This window comes from Pipistrellus kuhlii, unplaced genomic scaffold, assembly GCF_014108245.1.
Source record: "Pipistrellus kuhlii isolate mPipKuh1 unplaced genomic scaffold, mPipKuh1.p scaffold_m20_p_2, whole genome shotgun sequence".
NCBI classification, from domain to species: Eukaryota; Metazoa; Chordata; class Mammalia; order Chiroptera; family Vespertilionidae; genus Pipistrellus; species Pipistrellus kuhlii.
Genome location: NW_023425515.1, coordinates 87,840,909 through 87,860,366, shown reverse-complemented (window position 1 = coordinate 87,860,366; position 19,458 = coordinate 87,840,909). Strand labels below are relative to the sequence as shown.

At 35.1% G+C, this 19,458-nt stretch overlaps 1 protein-coding gene across 19 annotated transcripts in view; it reads left to right on the top strand.

Moving 5' to 3' along the window:
* Positions 1–19,458, top strand: part of ROBO2 (roundabout guidance receptor 2) — a 1,761,697-nt gene that overhangs the window by 1,616,709 nt on the left and 125,530 nt on the right. For 13 of the 19 annotated variants that reach the window (XM_045584073.1, XM_045584072.1, XM_045584074.1 and 10 more), the window contains 2 exons: positions 44–171; positions 4,658–4,669. In XM_045584073.1, coding sequence (XP_045440029.1) covers positions 44–171; positions 4,658–4,669 — 140 coding nt within the window. The remainder of the gene's footprint in view (positions 1–43; positions 172–4,657; positions 4,670–19,458) is intronic. The other 6 variants (XM_036444354.2, XM_045584070.1, XM_045584066.1 and 3 more) reach the window with 1 other exon arrangement.

Here is a 19,458-nt window from a genome sequence, read left to right as displayed (position 1 = left end):
ATAGCCAAAGCTATTTAATAAAACCAATTTATATTCTACGCAGATATGACATCAAAGATGATTACACACTGAGAATTAAAAAAGCCTTGAGTATAGATGAAGGCACTTACATGTGCATTGCTGAGAATCGGGTTGGAAAAGTGGAAGCCTCTGCCACCTTGACTGTTCGAGGTAAGAGACCTAAGATGTGTAATATGATTGAACCAGCAGGTTAATATTTGGTTACATAGGTGAGTGAACCCACCATCAAAATAATAGCTTACCCTGTTTTATGGTTATATTAAAAGGCATAGATTTGTGTACACTGTATTATTCATTGAGGTAAAATTACTATCAAATTTGGGTTCAAAGGGATGATTATTTAAAGTAATTAACTTTTAAATGATTTTAAAATAAATCTTAAAAATAGATATTCACATTTCCAGTGCTTTGAACTATTTGTTGCTTTTAAATGTCGCTAATTTCAAAAGTACTTTGTTTTTCAGTTTAGTATTTGCCACTTTATACTTGCAGAGTACTGTTTTGAAATGCTTTTTTATTTCAGCATTCAAAAAGCAATCTGGAAAAAACACACAAAAAACTAACACTGCTTCAAAAGGTGAAAAATGAATACAAAGGAGCTCCCCGCGTTGAGAAAATCTGATTTAGAGAGTGATTTGTGAAGTTCACTGGCCTTAAATAATTGAAATAGCCCGTGCTTCTCTTGTAATAACTTCACTTTCTGGGTGTCATGCACTTTCTCAGTCATGGGATAATGTTCGTTTATAGACTCCCTGGAATTGCTTATAAGTGAAGAAAAGCATTACTTAACCCTCCGGTGAGCTAGAATGAATTAACTCTCTTCCTGGTGCTGCACACTGATCCATATGAGTAAATTACATAGCCCAAGGTGCCAAGTAGTGCCATGCAGACAGCCACACTTATTCTGGCCAAATAGACATTGTCTGTAGTATTGCTACTCTCAGAGAACTTTAGACAGAACCAGGCAAATGCATCCCCAACTCATTCTCTTAATCTTTCTTGCACTCCCTTGACACCTTCTCCTCAGCCTTCCTGGTGAGGCTGGCTGCACACTCTCATGCAGGTCTCAGCCACTACTCACCCTGTTTAGTCATACCTCTTACTCCTGTGCAGCTTTGCTCCCAGAATTTTTCATAAGATTATGAAAGAGGTTTAGAAGAATTTGGGTTGGTTGTTCTCCACCTAGTAAGAAAAATTGTTTTTGTCAGATCTATAAGTTGGTTATCAAATCATAAAGAAAACCCTCACCTTCCTCCAGATAATTATCAGAAGACATAAGCACTCTGGATCCCTGGAAAACATTGGTAATTTCAATAATTTCCAATTGCTCCATTGCTATTTTAGCTACTATACTCACCCCCCCCCCCCCAGTTTGATGTGAACTGATATACAAAACACATAAGGCAAAATTGGCAAGCAAGTTGCTTACAAATATGTTCATGTCTCATTAGGTAACACATCATAAAAAGTTATGCTCATATGTCAATTGAATATACATACTTATTACATATGGTCAAAACCTGAGCTTTTAAAAGCCTCTTTACTATATTTAATCTGAATTCTCTGTAGGTGATTTTATATTTGTACATATGTTTGTTTTTCTCTAGGCAGTTCTTTGCAAAAACAATTCACTGAACCAAATTCCCCCAAAGTTTGTTTGTTTTTTTCTGAAGTGAATGGGGGGAAAAATAAACAAGCAACAAAGAAATGTTCCATTCAAAAACTATTTGCTGACTAAACAAATGGTGAGAAAATGTGAGGAGTTGTTTGTTTATAGAAGCAGCAGGGTTCCTTTATACTTGAATGCCTGGGTGAATGAGACTTGGAGTGTTCTGTTTGCTTTAAGATCTTTCCCAGCTAATTGCTTTCATAATTTGTAGAAAGTTTCAGGTTTAACATTTCATTTAACAAAGCATGGACATTTAAAGCTAGCTTACAAAACTAATAGAAAGAGTTGTTTATTTTTAATAGGATTTTAAGAAAATCATCAAACCTTAAAAGTTATCTTCCCTAGTCTTATGAATGGAATAGACAGTTTAATCTGTGTGGTGAATATTTATTACTTATTCAACACTGAATCCTCTAACTGGCCACAGAAAAAAATCTCCATAATACAATAGAAAGTAGAATAAAATATTGTTGAAATATTTTTATCATTAGGAAAAGCAATTGTGATTACTCATGTTAAGAGGTTAACAGAAAAAAAAATAGTATGTATGACATTTTTTTTTTCTGCGCTCATTTTTCTAGGCACATAAATGAAATGCTCAGTCCCTTCTTTGATTGTTTTATTAGAACAGGGTCAACTCTGATGCAATAGGCCACATCTATTTTCATCAATTTAATGCAGGAACACAGTTTACTTTATTTGCTGATTTTGACAACATTCACCTGCTGGGGGGTTGTTTTGTTTTGTTTTGTTTTGTTTGTTTTTTCCAGGATTAAATGCTGCTATGTAACAAAGACAATAGATTTTATTGTGATGTTTCTGTTAAAATTTTACCACAATGTTCACTTTAGCCAAATGGGGTAAAGGAAAATAAATTTTATAATCAAAATCTGAAAAAGTGATTTACTCAGCTGTTGGTTTTCCATTTCAAAAATATGGTGAAAATAGTCTATACAGCAAGAAGTGGCTTTTGCTGACTTGACAAACAGAAAATTTGAAAGAAGTGATGGTGGACAACAAACCTCCTAGCATTTATATTCTAATAAAATAATTCATGATCTAACAATACTTTTAAAATTAGCTACAAAATGTGTTAACTCAAACTGCATATTGATAAACACAATGTTTCCCCATTTTTCAATTGGCTTTTCATAAATGAAGACCTCACTGGAATAACCATCTTGCTTGTAGGGCAGTAATTCCTTAAATTTTTTGAAACTTGCCTAGACTAAGTGAAAAATAAATGTGGTCTTTGTTTCTTAAAAAACAACAAAACAAAAACGATTTCTCACCATGGTTTCTTCTTTATCACTGTTAATAGCATAGAATAAAAATGCTGTTTTGTTTCTATGTAAAGGAAACATTATGTTTGAAATTCAACTTAGGATGGCACCTGAAAAATGCAAATTTAAAAATGAAAGACAGTTATTTTTCTATCAGTCAATGGCAAAATTAATAGAAATCTTGTCAGTGAGAATAAGCCACAACTTTATGATGTTAGTCTGTTGTCTTATTCTTGATTATTATTTTCATGTGTCCCCTACAACAACAAAAAACAAAAAGAAATTGTACCTCTTGGGCAAATTCTTCTGTTCCTGTTACTATAGTAAATCCATCATAGACAATGGAGCACACAAGAGTTTCACTAAGCTAGAATTTTCATGCTACTATAATTACTTATTTTTTCTTTGAATTGTCTTAATCTCCCCTTTTAATTGTGAATATTACAAAACCAGGGATCTCACATAAAAGCAACTATAGGAATCTCACATAAAAGCTCAGAGATTGCACAACATTAGTATTATAATGTGTGTGTTGAGTGAATGAGTGTCTATAAGCATGGTTTGAGAGGTCATATATATCTCATCATGCCCCATGAAACATCATTATGATGAAACTAGCCATCAGTTCTAGAGTCACATTTCATATACATTAGAGCTTCATTCACTAGGATATAGGCAAAATGCTTGTCTAATAAATGTATAATTGTAATGTATGATTTTGTAAAAGTTTAAATGCTACTATATATATATATATATATATATATATATATATATATGTATTTCTTCTTCATTTAAAAAATGGTACCATATTTTCTGTATTTGCCTATTGCTTTTTATATAAAGTGGTTTACTATTTAGGTTGACTTAGCATTATTCATTTTTTAAATGTTATTAAGCTCATGTGTGTCTCTTATAATTTCTGTGCATTAATAATAGAGGCAACCTATTATCACTGATTTTAGTAATTGAAAGTTACTGTATAATCAAAATAATTTATTGAAGCACCAGTTTGAAAGCCATTTTCAGTGTGAACAAGAATCAACTTATCAGTCATTGTTTCCTGCCCTTTGCCAAAATAAGAAAAAGCTTAACAGTAGTTAGGGAGCTACTCAGCTGAAATCTCTAAAGATGTTCCAACCTATTTGTTATATTTTCATCTGCCCTGTCCATGGATGAAAAGTGATGTGATCTTAACTTATTACTGGCTGGAAAGCAGTGTCCTGGGCTTTTCTGCAGTCCTGTAATGGTTCTGACTAACCATGCTTAAAATCCAGTTGCTATTTAAATCAGACAGTGAGGCCTTCTTTTATTGACATGACATTTGCTAGCCTGTGACTTGAATAGTTATATTCATCAGATTCTTAACTTTATAGTACTACAAGGATTTTTAACTCTAAAAATATCATTGAAATTATAACTATAGTTGTGGTGAAGATATGACTTTATATAAAATCTCTCTAATTGCTTATAGTTAATCATGGCATGCAAAAAAATTACTTTCTTAGAATTATATTATAACATTCAGTTTTATCAAAATCAGACATTCTGTTCTTACTTGAATAATGTCTAGAAATCATTCTACTATCCATACTTAAATGTAACATTACACATCATGCATTCTGATAATTTTCTTTTCTTTTAATTTCTTTTTTATGTTCTCACCACACCATTGTAATGTCTACAGCTCGCCCTGTTGGTAAGTAGCCATCCTTCTATCCATTTAGCATGGCTTTGTACAGTTCTTCATAACTCATACATAGTAGAAATTGACAGAATTAAATATATTCACCCCTGTTAAAATATTTATTGAGGGACTATCTTCTGTAAAAGTAGTTTCTGATCTTTTCATCACTTTGGTAAACTATTTTGTAATGACTTCTGCTATTTTAACAACAAATAGGTAACAATTTTCTTCTAAAAGAACATGTGAATGATTGATATTATAAACTGCAAACTTTTCTTGAGAAAAATACAATACTCCCTTTTTCTGGTATGTATAAAATAATAAATTATTAGTTATGTTTGATATTCAAAAATTAGATATGTATGAATAAATTAAGAAGTTCTATCATTCTGTGTACTTCCTCTATTTTAAGCTGCCAGGGGTCTTTGCTTTTTAAGAGCATTTTAATTGCTGCATAGTTCTTATCTGCATATCTATTTAAATAAATTTAGTTGACTAATTCAAGTTATTATAAATAGTTATTTAAACTAAGAGAAAAAAATAATGAGCTATGTTTTTTGGCATGAAAAGTTTGTGGTTTCAATTTATTTTATCCTTCATTTGGCTTTGCAAAATTGAAGTTAACAGCTTTTGCTTGCAGTGATATAAGTGGTTATTATTAGTAAATATTTGGAAGATAAATTATTTTTAAATTTATTGATTTAATAACTTATCTGCATTTTTTTAAAGTTTAGCTTATCCTACCAATAAATGGTGTTTAAGTAAAAGAAACCTTGGTAATTGTGTTATAAGTAAATGAATAGATACATGCATAAATGGATGAATGGTTGAATGAATGAGTGGATCTAATACACTGATTCTTTATTACACCAAGGTATACCTCAGTAATTTATTCAATTCAACATATCTTTATAAATGGTCCATCTAACTTTAAAAGCTTTCTTAATACAGTGGCTTGTCATTGTTTGATACATATTGGTCCATACTTATAATCTTCTTTCAGATTGGTTGAAACATGAACAAACTTTATTATTATATAGTATACTAGAGGCCTGGTATATGAAAATTCATGCACTGGAGGGGGTCCCTCAGCCCAGTCTGCCCCCTCTCACAGTCTGGGAGTCCTCAGGGGCGGGAGGCAACCTGGCAATCAAGGGAAAATGACACCCCCATCACACCTCTGCTGCTGCCACTGCTGGCAGCACAAGCCTCAACTGGCCCTGGTTACCTGAGTCTCAGGCAGCCCTGTGTGGCAGGGCAGCTGCCATTCAAAGCTTGCCAACCATGGGCAACTGGGGTCTGAAGGGACTGGGGGACTCAGGAGGCAGGTGTGCGTTGGGGCAGGCCCAGCCTTTTCCCATGCCTGCTGCCCTAGTGGGGCTGAGGGTACTGGGTGCTACCATCTTGTGGCTGTGGGCACAGCCATTTTTGAGAGTGTAGCAGTCAATTAGCATATTTCCTCCTTATTGGCTATGGGCACTGCCATCTTTGAGGGTGAAACAGTCAATTAGCATATTCTCTCCTTATTGGCTGTGGGCATTGCCATCAATTAGCTTATCCCCTCTTTATTAGACAGGATACTTACATGGATAGAAACCATAATAAAATCAAACTTTGGTTTCCAAATCTGAATTTCTGCTCTAGTATTTCTGAGCAGTATTTTGTCATTTATTTAATACTGAAGGCCTGGAGCATGAAATTCTTACATGTAAGGGGTACCTCAGCCCAGCCTGCATCCTATACAATCTGGGACACATCAGAGGATGTCTGACTGCCAGTAATTCCACAGGGATCAGGCCTAAACTGGCAATTGGACATCCATCTCGCAATCCAGGACTGCCTGCCTGCCTTATTGCCCCTAACTACTCTACCTGCTGGTCTGCACACCCCCATCTGCCACCTCCCACTGGCCTGCTCACCTGCAACTGGACCCCCCCCCCTGCCAATCTGCTCATCTCCAATTGTCCCTCTCCACTGGCCCAATCACCTCTAACCACCTCTGCCTCAGCCCTGCCATCATGGCTTTGTCCAGAGGACATCAGGAAGGTCTCCTGGTCTAATTAGCATATTACCCTTTTATTAGTATAGTATAGAGGCCTAGTGCACAGGTGGGAGCCGGCTGGTCTGCCCTGAAGTGGGCCCCAGATCAGGGTGGGGGTCCTTTTTTGGAGGGTGGGGCCGACCTGGGACAAGGGCTTGGGGTGGTTTGCAGCCTGGCCACACCCCCATCAAGGTAGGGGTCCCCACTTGGGGTGGTGCCAGCATGGGTGAGAGGCTAGGGCAGTTTTCAGGCTGGCCACGCCCCCATTGGAGTGGGGGTCCTTGCTGGGAGGTGTGGCCAGCATGGGTGAGGGCTGAGGGCTGTTTGGGAGCAGTTTGCAGGCCGGCCAAGCTCCCAGCTTTGACCAAAAGGATGTCTGGAAGGTTTCCAGAAGGTCTCCCAGTTTTATTAGCATATCACTCTTTTATTATTATATATCATTGATTTTCAGATTCTTTGTCCATAACATGGGGAGAGTAATATTGACTTATAAAGCTGCTGTAGTAATTAATTTAGCTCAAGATTGATAATTTATGTGAATTTTTTATGCCAACATTGGTTAACATATTCCTACTTTCTGAGAAACATTTTTTCACATTTTAATATTTTTGAAATACAGTTATGGCTTACAGTTAATTGACCATAAATGGCAGGGTTTTTTGAAACAAAATTGGTCATGCTTTTTACTATTGATGTTGCTAGAAAACTGAGGAGTATATTATACTTTTAAGCCTCATTTTTTGTATTTATAAGAATTCATACAACTGTGGTAACTTTGCACATTATGATATAGCATCAAAAATTATGAAGTGAATGGGAAAGAATAAAATAATAACTCCAAATTAACAGGAAAAGTCAAATTTAACTTATAGATCTTCATATAGAGTAACCTTATTTCGATGAGAACCATGACCACTTGATTTATATTATTTCTAAAGCCCCCCCCAAAGAGAACGATGTGTTAATCATTTGCAACATATTTTAAACTCATAAATACAAAATTTATTGATTAGAAACTGTTATGCCTATTGAGTATTGAGATTCATTCTTCATGTACAAGGCACTTCAGAAGTTATTTCTGTTTTTTATTCTTGTCTCAAATGATTTCTTAGGTTCCCATTGGATTGGAACTAAAGAATAGCTTCTTGACACATTATACTTTATTCTGGGAAAGTCTGTCATTTAATAAATCTATCTCAAATGACGTATGACATTGTTCAGAAATATGAAGAACTATACATTAAGCTTGACAACTACTATTAATTTTGAAAACTGAATGATGGATATGCTGTTATTGGATCACCAAAGGAGAAACTGATAATGAAGAAATTAGCTTTCTTTTTCTTTACATCAACTTTGTACATCAATTTTAATTCAGGAATTCTAGATGTGTCACCTTTTATTGAAAGGTCCAAAGATAAAAATCAAGTAAAGTGTAATTAAATATTGAAATAATAGAAATAGAAAACTACATTAATATTAATACTTGTTAGTGTCTATGTAAATTTTTCAACTTTTAATCTCTTACCAATAACTTTAAAGGTGAAAGCTGCAGAAAGGGGAGAAAAGCCAGCTAAAGATATAGGTTCTGAGAATATAAAATTTACAGAAAATTCAGTGAGTTGTTCCTACCTGTAAAGCTTTCAAATGAAAATTAGAAATATATGCAGATTCTGGAATACTAATAGATTCAAGAACCAATGGCTCTATTATATGGCAGATGAAAATTGATAGTCTGTGTGGAAGGTACATTTAGAAATCATTAGAAACCTCCAAATCAGGACTTTTGTCCAAATGCATGACTCCTGTGAGCTGTATCTGAGTTAAAGAATTGGCAAATTCTTTACAACTGCAATAAACCCCTCTGGCCTATGCTTTTGAGGGTGTAAGAATACTAGTAGAGGATCTTGATGTAGTAGAGGATCCTCATTGTGGAAAATTCTACTGAAAGCAGACAATCACATGCTCGCTCAGTGGAGGATAGCATTCTCCAGATTTCACTTACTCGTCTTCAGTGTGTTCTGCATCTCAAAATGAGCCTTTAATTCAAGCCCTCATTCACTGATTACCACAAAGTCTAGACAAATGCCATTTAGGTCACTAAAAATTCACCAGCCCTTCCTGTGGTTTTGACTTTTTACTGTCCCAGAGGCACTCTTTATATGAAGAGCAACAGTACATCCTAGGACATAGGTCACTGTGAGTGCTGAAATATTCATGTGTTTGTTTAACAAGCACTTATGATTAGGTAATTGATAGAAAAAAATGATCTAAATAAGGACAAATATCTCGCTTCCTATACCCATCTGTCTTATTTTCCGTTGGAAGTCTTTCCCAAGCTTAAAAATAAAAAAGAACATCTATTTTGGAGATGGGCAACACATTTTTTCCAGCAGCAATTCAAAACATGATGAGTAATTTGGAAAGGGACCGGCAAATCTACCAGCTGCCTTGCTTGTGTAGCTGAGCCCTGTTTCGTTCAGCATCTCAAGCACCATATGCTAGGTGCTGATTGCCTCCAGTGTGGGAATGAAAAGCTTCACTTGTTTCAAATATCAAAAGCAAACTGTCAACACACACCTTTAGAGAAACTTCCAAGTATTTCCTAATTTTGTGACTCAAAAGAATGTTTCCTTTGAATAGAAGAATATAATTGTCCACACATACTTATAAAAAAGATTTTATAAATATTGAGAAAAATATGTTTTGGGTAAAATCCTCTTCTATTATTATTATTATTATTATTATTATTATTATTAAGAAGCAGCCACTATTCTAAATAGAAATCTACAAGAACATACATTTTCCCAAATCCTTTAGCTGCTCAAATACAAAAAATTAAATATATATATTAATTTTTGAAATTTCTATTTGAAGTGCAGTTTTGTTTTAATATACTCTGAAGCATCTTATTGAGGCCACCAAGAAGTTCACTGGAAAGAGATTGATGAAAAAACTCACTTAGAGCAAATTATAAAACAGAGATTACTTAAAAAGTAATGCAACTGATATTTTCGACACCACTGCACTGCATCCTGCCTTGAAAACTAAAAAAATTGGGAAACATGTAGGTATCATGTAAGAACCCTTTCAAGCCGAAACCCACTTTTCTGCAAAAGACATCCTGAGTCTTAGGTGGAAACCTATCTTTTTACGCTCTGCAGACTTTCTTCTTTGGACAAGCTGTTACCCTATGACCTGAGGTAATATCTTCCTCCTACAAGTACTAATGTTTCCTGCATCTGGCACTAATTAGCTATTTTATGCAGAGTCCCATTTAATTATTTTAAGCATCATATTTTCATTGCTCCTTATGTTTTGATTAAATAGCAGTTTAAAGCAAGAAGAACATTCTGTTTTGTCTTGTATATTCCAACAGTTTCCATAATGTGAAACATTCAACCTATTTTAAGTTAATATTCATTTTTGAAGAAAAACAAGTATTGGTTATTGCACATGCTTAGCTGGTGATTCTTTTGGAAGAGCCTTGTGTGTTTAACAATATATATTAATTGTTTGTAATTTAAAGAATATGTATGATATTATTGAGTCATATTTTTTCTTTGCTTTAGTGAAAATGTTTCATTGTCTTGGTATTGACTGGTACTATAACGAAGTCTGAGGCTTAAAGAATATTTTTTTCGTTGGCTGGGATGCTCTCCACTATATAAATACGAGTGTAGTTCCTTCTTCCACAACTTGTTGGGTTAGATCTTGGTCCTGGTCATCCTGGACCCAACAAGCCATTTGAACCTGTAGAACCATGCTTTAACTTACTCGTTTTTGAGAATATTTTCTTCTGTTTATTTCTGAATTGTTTGCTGTGTTTCTTCTCTTTTTTCAAATACATGAGTTAAGTTGGCTTCCCTTTGTCTCAATTCTATAGTTATTAACTTTTCTATAATAATGTTAATAATTTTGAAGTCATCATTTTTATTTTATATTTTATGACATCTTGATTCCTATTTATCAGCTCCCAAACTTTTTAAAGGGCAACTATAATTTCTTCATGTTTCTAATATAGAGTTTGTTTCTTTAATTTTATGTGATCTTTTGTTCATTTCCTAGCTAAATTTATATACAACATTCTTAATCTCCACTTGTGTTTTGGTCCCTTTATCCATTTTTGAGTTCTTCATTTCTTATTTTTGAAAGATCTGGTTACATATAATTTCATTTAGATAATGAACAATTATTTATCCTAAAGTATTTATGTGTTTCCCTGGGTAATTATTAGAAGATAAAGATTCTTTATCTTCGGGGGAGGGCACCTTATAATCTTGTAGTAGGCTTGTTTTTTTCTTTCCTTGAATACCTTCTCTCCTTACTTTTAATTTAACTGTTTATCTATAAAGCTGTGTCTCAGATTTACCAAGTATCTCTCTTGATTCCTGATGCTTCTTTCTCATCAAAAGATTATGAGATGGGCTCTCACAATGATGACAGATAATTCTTGTAAAATCAGTATTGATAGAGGAGTGTGTATTGAGACTAGCTGGTGGTCATAATACTTTCACATTTTCTTCCAGACTTGACTATGTTTGAAAGGGGTACTTCACAATTTGGGTTTGGAGGTTTGGGTTAAAGTAGTTTTCCCATTTTATTCATTTATTTTATTGTATTCAATAAAAGAAAGTTGAGCAATAAGTTTTTACTCCATTATCTGAACCTAAATATATAAAAATTAAATATTCCTTAATTTTGAAGTCTATTCAAGTCAAATAAAATAAACATAAAGTATGTTAACTTAGAAGTTAAAAATCAAAGTTTTATAGCTCTAGCTAGGTGGCTCAGTCGTTTGAAGCATTATTCCATCCACCAAAAGGCTGCAGGTTCAATTTCCAGTAAGGGCACATACCTAAGTTGTTGGTTCAGTCCCAGGTTGGGGCACATATGGGAGGCAATTAGTCAATATTTCTCCCTCACATTGATGTCTCTCTCCTTCCCTCTCTCTCTAAAATCAATAAACATTCCTAGGGTAGGGATAAAAAATTAAAATGTTATAAATAGCAAGTATTAAAAAAATGTAAATTGTATGGCCAGAAACAATAATATGAAATTAGTTTTATGAGATTTTACTGCCTATTTCCAAAGAGAAATAGCATTAGCACCACACCTCTAACAAAGTACGTTTTTTTACTTTTAAGAGTAATTTGTAAACATAAAGAACTATAATGATATATATAATAGTGTAATTTTATAGTATGTATGTCTGTGTATATAAATTACATATAAAATGCATATTATATGGATGTATATTATGTATACATTATGTATATATGTACAGATAAAATTTTTGATTTAAATATATCTTAATGCCTTTTTAAATCTGTCTGATGACATTGCTTCCCAGATTTATTTGGGATGTTATTTTCATCTGCCTTATAAAACTATTAGCTCTTTGTCAGTAAGTACATTGTTATATTTATCTTTCTGCTGCCTTTAGGTCTAGTATAACGCTATATGTGGTAGGAGTACGTCAAATGGTGCAGCTAATTGATACATGCATATGCATACATAGGTAATACTTGCCTAGAAAATGTTTATGTAAGCAGCTTTAAATAGGGCTATAAAAAGATTAAGCAACGTTAATGGTAACAAGCCAATCACATAGTCCTCATTCTGCTAGTAAGAGATAAAATATAACAAAAAGAAGGCACTAATGAGTTAGGATGGTGCCTTACTAAGCGTGTAATTAATGTTATTAAGAAACATTGCAGTTGCATATTAAAATTCTGTTAACTAAGCAGGTCTCAGCATCAGTACATTTGTTTCTTGGTTGCAAGTTTTTTTCCTCCACTTTTTTTTTTTTTTTTTATGATTGGCATCTTCATGCAATCTTTTTCTAAAAATATGAGATAATGGGATGTGATCAGCCCTCGTGGTTTCTCTGGATGCTGACATGACAGTTCTGGCAAGTTGACAGGTTAAGTTAGTGGAAATGGATGTCATCTCTCACCATTTACTTGAAAAGGCATTGTTAAGCTATAGATTTTTTTCTCCTCACCTCCACATTTACATCTCCTTCTACCACGATATGAGTTTTCCCAATTAAGAATCAAGAAATAATGTTTTTACCACCCTTTGAACTATTCTTATGCTGGTAAGAAAAAAAAGAGATTTAAAAAATAATAATATAAATACAACTTTATTTAATAATTTACTAGATTTTAAGCAATACTATTTTTCTTTAGAATCAATCATTTCTTAAAGAAAAAATTTTATAAATTACATTTCTTCTTATTTTAGTATTTTAGTCAGGAAAGTAAGTAGAAAAACAAAGCTACTATAAGTAAAAGACAGAATAACATGGAAAAATGAAATTTACAACTCAGAATCTGTTTAAAATTCTGATAGATTTCCTAAGAAGTTCTCAACATAAATTTTATATAATTCAGAACTTCTATGAAATTTACATGTTGCTTCTCAAAATGGTTTCCTATATTTACATGATTTTTTTTGTATTTACCTATAATTAAAGTGAAATCAATTTTAGTCATTTGAAATCTAATACATTTCAAAATTATCTCTCTATATATATACCACATGTGTCAAACACAAGGCCCGCGGGCCAAATCCGTCCCGCCAGGCCTTGCAATGTGGCCCGCACCGCACTGTCATCACTGCACTCCGCTGCATTTCCATCACAATGACAGTTTATGACTGTTCAGTAAACCATTCGGCCCGCGATTTAGGCTGGATTTTAGATTTTGGCCCCTTCTCTGATTGAGTTCGACACCCCTAATATATACAGTGTACTTTATGTTAACTTTCACATTTATTGCAATTTAACCTTTAATGCTTAAATTGGACTTGCTAAAGCCAGGAAAGACCATTTTACTTGAAAAAATACATGGTTTCACTAACATAACCTTATATGGTTTCACTAACATGATCCTTCAGTTTCAGAAACATGTTGACTTGCACTGATAAAGAGCAGGGAAGTCAGGTGAGGGTAAGTATGCATTGGTGCACTGGAAACCTCATATCTCTAACATCTATACCACATGTGTCAAACACAAGGCCCGCGGGCCAAATCCGTCCCGCCAGGCCTTGCAATGTGGCCCGCACCGCGCTGTCATCACTGCACTCCGCTGCGTTTCCATCACAATGACAGTTTATGACTGTTCAGTAAACCATTCGGCCCTCGATTTAGGCTGGATTTTAGATTTTGGCCCCTTCTCTGATTGAGTTCGACACCCCTAATCTATACAATTAATAGAGGAATATGCAAATTTGTCAGGAAGCCCTCACACAATGACCAAATAGCAGGCTGCATGGGGCAACCAGGCCAGCAGAGGGGCTGCTTGGGGCGACCAGGCTGGCAGGGGAGGGGCTGTGAGGGGCAACCAGGCTGGCACAGAGGGCGAGGGCAGTTAGGGGCGATCAGGCTGATGGGGGGGGGCTGCAGTTAGGGGCTACCAGGCTATCAAGGGGGGGAGGGCAGTGAGAGTTGACCAGGCCAGCAGCGGAGGCCAGTTGGTGATAACCAGGCCATGGGGGCAGAGGGCAGTTATGGGTGATCAGCTGACAGAGGAGAGCAATTACAGGCAATCAAGCCAGCAGGCAGAGACAGTTAGGGGTGATCAGGCAGGCAGGCAGGTGAGAGGTTAGGAGCCAGCAGACCCAGATTGTGAGAGGAATGTCTGATTGCCGTTTTAGGCTCGGCAGTCAAACATCCCTTGAGGAGTCCTAGATTGGAGAGGGTGCAGGTTGGGCTGAAGGAATCCTCCCTCTGTACACAAATTTCAGGCCCGGTGCATGAAATTTGTGTACAGGGGAAGGATATAGAGTAACATATAGAGTTCCTTTGTGAGGAAGAACCTCCCATCTTTTCTTCCTTATCAAGTCCATGTCTAGCTCTCTTTTTCTCTTTCTCTATGCCTTCCCTGACAGTTGGAGATAGACTGAGTCAGATTACTCTCATATGGTGGACATCCTGAATTTCAACACTTATCATGCTCATTCTATTATGTCATGTTTGATTATTTTTATGTGAGTTTACTCTGGTTGGCAGTGAGATCCAGAAGATAGAGATTTAAGTACCATCAGAACTGGACACAAAATAAAATCAGTAAATTTCTGAGTAGTTTTGAGTTAAAGTGCCAATCAATATCTGAATTTATTTGTACCACAATTTTATTATCATTATGTGTTGGTCAAAATAAAGTAAGGACCAAGTACAAAATGGCTATGTGTGTATAGCTGTCTATCATAACAATGATTTTATATGCTTGCCTATGAGATCCAAAAGTGCAAGGTATTTTGAACATCATCTGACTTTACTCTTTTCAAAGCCATTCTGTCTGCTCTCTAGATGACAATATAATACTGTCATTTTGATATTCTCACTGTACTTTTCAGAGAAGATCATATTATACGTGATTATAAATTAAATAAAATGACTAATTGCTATCACAAAATGTATGCAGATTGTTTTGTGTGTGTCACACATACCACCAAAATTCAGTACTTGTGATCCCCTCCTTGAAATTGTTTCCACAGTTACTATACATATCAATGCAGAAGGCCACTTATAGTATTTTATAGTAAACTAATAAAAGAGAAATATGCAAATTGACTATACATCAGCAACACCCACCAGCCAATCAGGAGTGAGTATGCAAATTAACCCAACAAAGATGGCAGGTTGATTTACATACACAGGCATGAAGCAAAGACTGAAGGCTCTGGCATAAGTGAAGATTGAAGACTAAAGACTGAAGACTGAAGAGGCTTGGCTTCTCCCCTGTGGCTGGAGCAAAGGCCTGGGTCCTGAGTGCCAGAGGAAAACCAGTGCTGGCAGCCAGGGGAAGGAAGGCCTATTGCATAAACCTTCATGCAAGGGGCCTCTAGTGTAATCCATTTGACTAGTCTGATGACCTACTTTAGTTATCAGATTTTGAATAACGAGAAATACTTTTGGTTTAGCTATTATATAAACCCTCACATTAGTCTCCCAATAAATTTCATTAAAAGTGATTTAAAAATGTAGAAAAACAACTGTATAGTTACAAAACATCTCTACTTTACACAAGGATTATGTTAAACTTCTCATGGTAAAGGGTAGAATGAGAAGTTCAAATAGATTGAAGAATCCATGGAAAAAGTTTTTAATAATAGCTAAATATGAGGTTCTGGCTAAAAAAGAAACTTATCACTCATTTAGAGGAGTTATTCCTATGAACTCAGTAAGAAAATGGTTAACTGGAAATTAGGAATTTTAACAACTTAATCATTCATATTCCTTGAAAATAGTGACTAGTGAATAAAATGTGATTAAGTTGGCTTTATAGAAATAATAATTTTAAGTCCTATATTCCTAAATTATATTTTCCATTATAAATGCATTGCTTCCTGTGAAGCAAATTACATGTTAATAAGTTTCAAATAAAATATTTTATGACATTATGCATTTCCGAGATTATTAACAGAAATACTTTTGAAATCAAGTGAAGTGTTAAATAGTAAAAACTAAATAGAATTAAAGAAGATGAAGGAACAAATAATCATTTATCAATTAGAAGCAACACTGTTCTGGTTATAAGCTGAGTAAATATTCATCTCTCACCCTGCATTTTAATGAAATGACTTTTTGTTAGCCATTTCTTTCCCATGGGATATGCCTACTAACTAATTTTTGGTAGAACTTTCTAGACTTGTTATACAATGTCTATATTTTTCTATATTACTTTTGTCACTCTGAAATGATGACTACTCACTTACAGTCTTCGTGGCATAAATTTTCAGTTTGCGGTGGGGGAAACTCTCTACAGATGGATATATCAGAATCAGAATATTTTTCCAAACAACATATTTTCTTTGACATTCCTCCACCTAAATTATTACAATAGTGAGTCACTATCACTGGTGGGAATGTGTCATATCCTTCTGAATGATGAGAGCAGGGGGCGGGGAATTGAATATTTGCTTTAGATCAATAATTGTTTTTTTTAAACTCCTGTTCCAAGACATTCATTAAAGTTTACTCTTTTGGGCTTTGTTCAGGCCAAATGAAAGTACAACTCAATGCAGAACAGTAGACAGCATCCCAAGCCAGTAAGTGCTTACAACTTGAACTTAGGAATGAAATGCATAGGGGAGGGAGGGAGAGATGGTGAAACAAGAGTATGCAAAGCAAGGTCAAGTACCTTTAAGTAGGAAGAACACAAGGAAGTACAAGATTAGAGTGTGTTCAGGTTAATCATTGTGGACAAGGTGGATCAAAGGATAATGGATATCAAGATGGGTTAATAGCAAGAGCAAGCAAATACATATGTGAGTGATTGGAAGTAGATTGGCCTGCTGAAACACTGGAGTTAGTATGGGGATGAGTGCCAAGATGGTAAAATCTTGGATCAGTTGATGGAAGCCAAAATGCTACACTAAGGAGAATAATTTGCAAGCATTTCAATGACAAGCAGTGGGAAAAGGACTGTTAGCTTTTGAATCAAGAATTACTGGTAATAAGTATACTTAAGAAAGGTTGTACTTATAGGTATTACAGAGGGAGTAAGATCATAGGTTTTATGTGTTAGTAATGAAAGCAATTTCAGGAAAAACATAATGTTATAATTTTAACAATATTATACCACATTAAAAATCATACCATATAATTTTCATCCTTCTTTTCAGAACTAGACACACAAATTCTTAGTCAGATCATGGTTTGAAATGAACAAAATTAATGTAGTAGCTCAGCATTTACGAGTTCCAACTATGGTATCAGATGGACCTGAAATCAAGCCTGACTTCCAACCTATTGCTTTAATCTTTGAAAACTCTGTGCACCCTTTATAGAGTTCAGTTTACTAGTCTTCACAACAGAATGGTAGCAGTTAAGACATAGAACTCTTTGAAAATTAAATAAAATGATGTTTGGGGATGTTTTAACATACTCGCTGGCATTTAATAAACAATTAATCTTAATCATTGTTATTGTATTAAGCAATTTGTGACTCAGCAAATCTTTCACACAAGCAAATGATGGAAGAGTGCATGTTTTAATTTTCCTTATAGAGTGTATCAGAATTTAATAATAAAAATATTAAATAGCACAAGAAGTTATTTTCTACTTGAGTTTAAGATATAAAGTGCAAAATGTTTATTATCACAGAATAAGAAGCCATTCACTCAGGCACATTATAGCCAAAGAAAGAGAGCCGCTGAGTGTGTCTGCAACCATCTTGTCACACAGTAATGTATGCAACCGTGAATGACTGGCTCCGTGTCCATGCTTGCCACAGAGAGTCATATTTTCCCATAAAGAACAACTCTGAACATGATGTGATTAACCTTTAGGGCCCTCCCTCCCGTCATCTCCAAACCCACCTCATGCTTGGCCTCTGCTTTCTACTCATGTTCAGCCAACTGATTTCCATATCGCCCACTCACTCTCACCATGGGCATTAGCATAACAGAGCTGTAGCGTGACTTTGATTGAAGCCAGCTTTGGCTGAGTGCAGTATCAAAGCATAATTTAGCAGAAATCAAATCTAATTTACTGCACATTGTATTTAAATCTCAAAAAACATTTCAAGGAAATAATACCAGACCTCCGATCTTAATTGTCCTTTTTATATTTGGGCCTACTTCTCTAGAAATCACACGAAATACTTTTTAATACAGCTATATTATTCTTAAGTTGTGGTGATTGAACACTGAACTGTGCTACTCTGTGTTCGTTATCTCATTTCTTGTTATGGCTGCAGCAATAAGATCTAATCATTTCACAGATTAAGCAAGTAGGTTATTACATCATCATTACAAAAGATTCTTCTCATGTTTTGAGGTTTTAGAGAGAATATAAATATGTATTTTACAGTCTTTTGTCTTAGGTGTACATAAGAGAATTGCCATTTCTCTAACTGGCATATTCTTCTGGAGCTGTAACTCAACCTCTGTAATTCACATTGGGTCTAAATGTGTGTTTTGAATTGTCATCATGAGGACCTAATCGTGTTTCCTTATATTCAATGAGAGCTATCACAGAAACTCCATCTAGTGTACAGCACACTTGGTGTCCTTGAGCTGTGTTGACAAACTGCCTCCTATCTGCCTATTTCCACCCACTGGTGCTATCAGCCAAGCCCTGCATTTCAAACCATTTTCTTTGCCACCTGGCAGAAATACCGGAACTATGAAGTTTTACCAGTAGAATTATTGATGCAGTTTTCATTTCAAAACCTCAAAACTAAGTTCCTCCAGCCAATGTCCCATCACAGAAGATCGCAGAGTCTAAAGAAGTAAAATTGATTGATGTGATCCGTTTTTATGGTTGACTTCAATAGTCAAAAGGAATGAATGGACATTTTCTGAGGTTGAATACTCTGTAAATCTTTTGCTATGTTAAAGTATTTAATATCTTAATTTTTAAGTTATTTGGGAAGCATTTCTTCTTGAAAAGCTGTTTGAATTTTGGGTGAGAATAGTAGAGATATGTGATCTTCTTGTCCCATTGGTTGGTAATCAAGAAATAAATAAAGAAGGAAGGAAGGCAGGAAGGAAGGAAGGAAGAAAGGCAGGAAGAAAGGAAAATAATTAGAGTTTTGCTAGTGCTGGCATGGCTGTATATCCAGAGGCTTTGCTGCTGGAGGAGTAGCTCAGTTCAAATGGTGCTTAAAGGATGGAATGGGGAGCAAACACCCAAGGCTTTTCCAGCTAAAAGTCATGAAAGGGGAAAAGTCAGCCTCAGATTGCAGTCTTAGATGTCCTGGGTAAGAGCTGAAATACACTTCACATACACACCCCAGTGGCTACA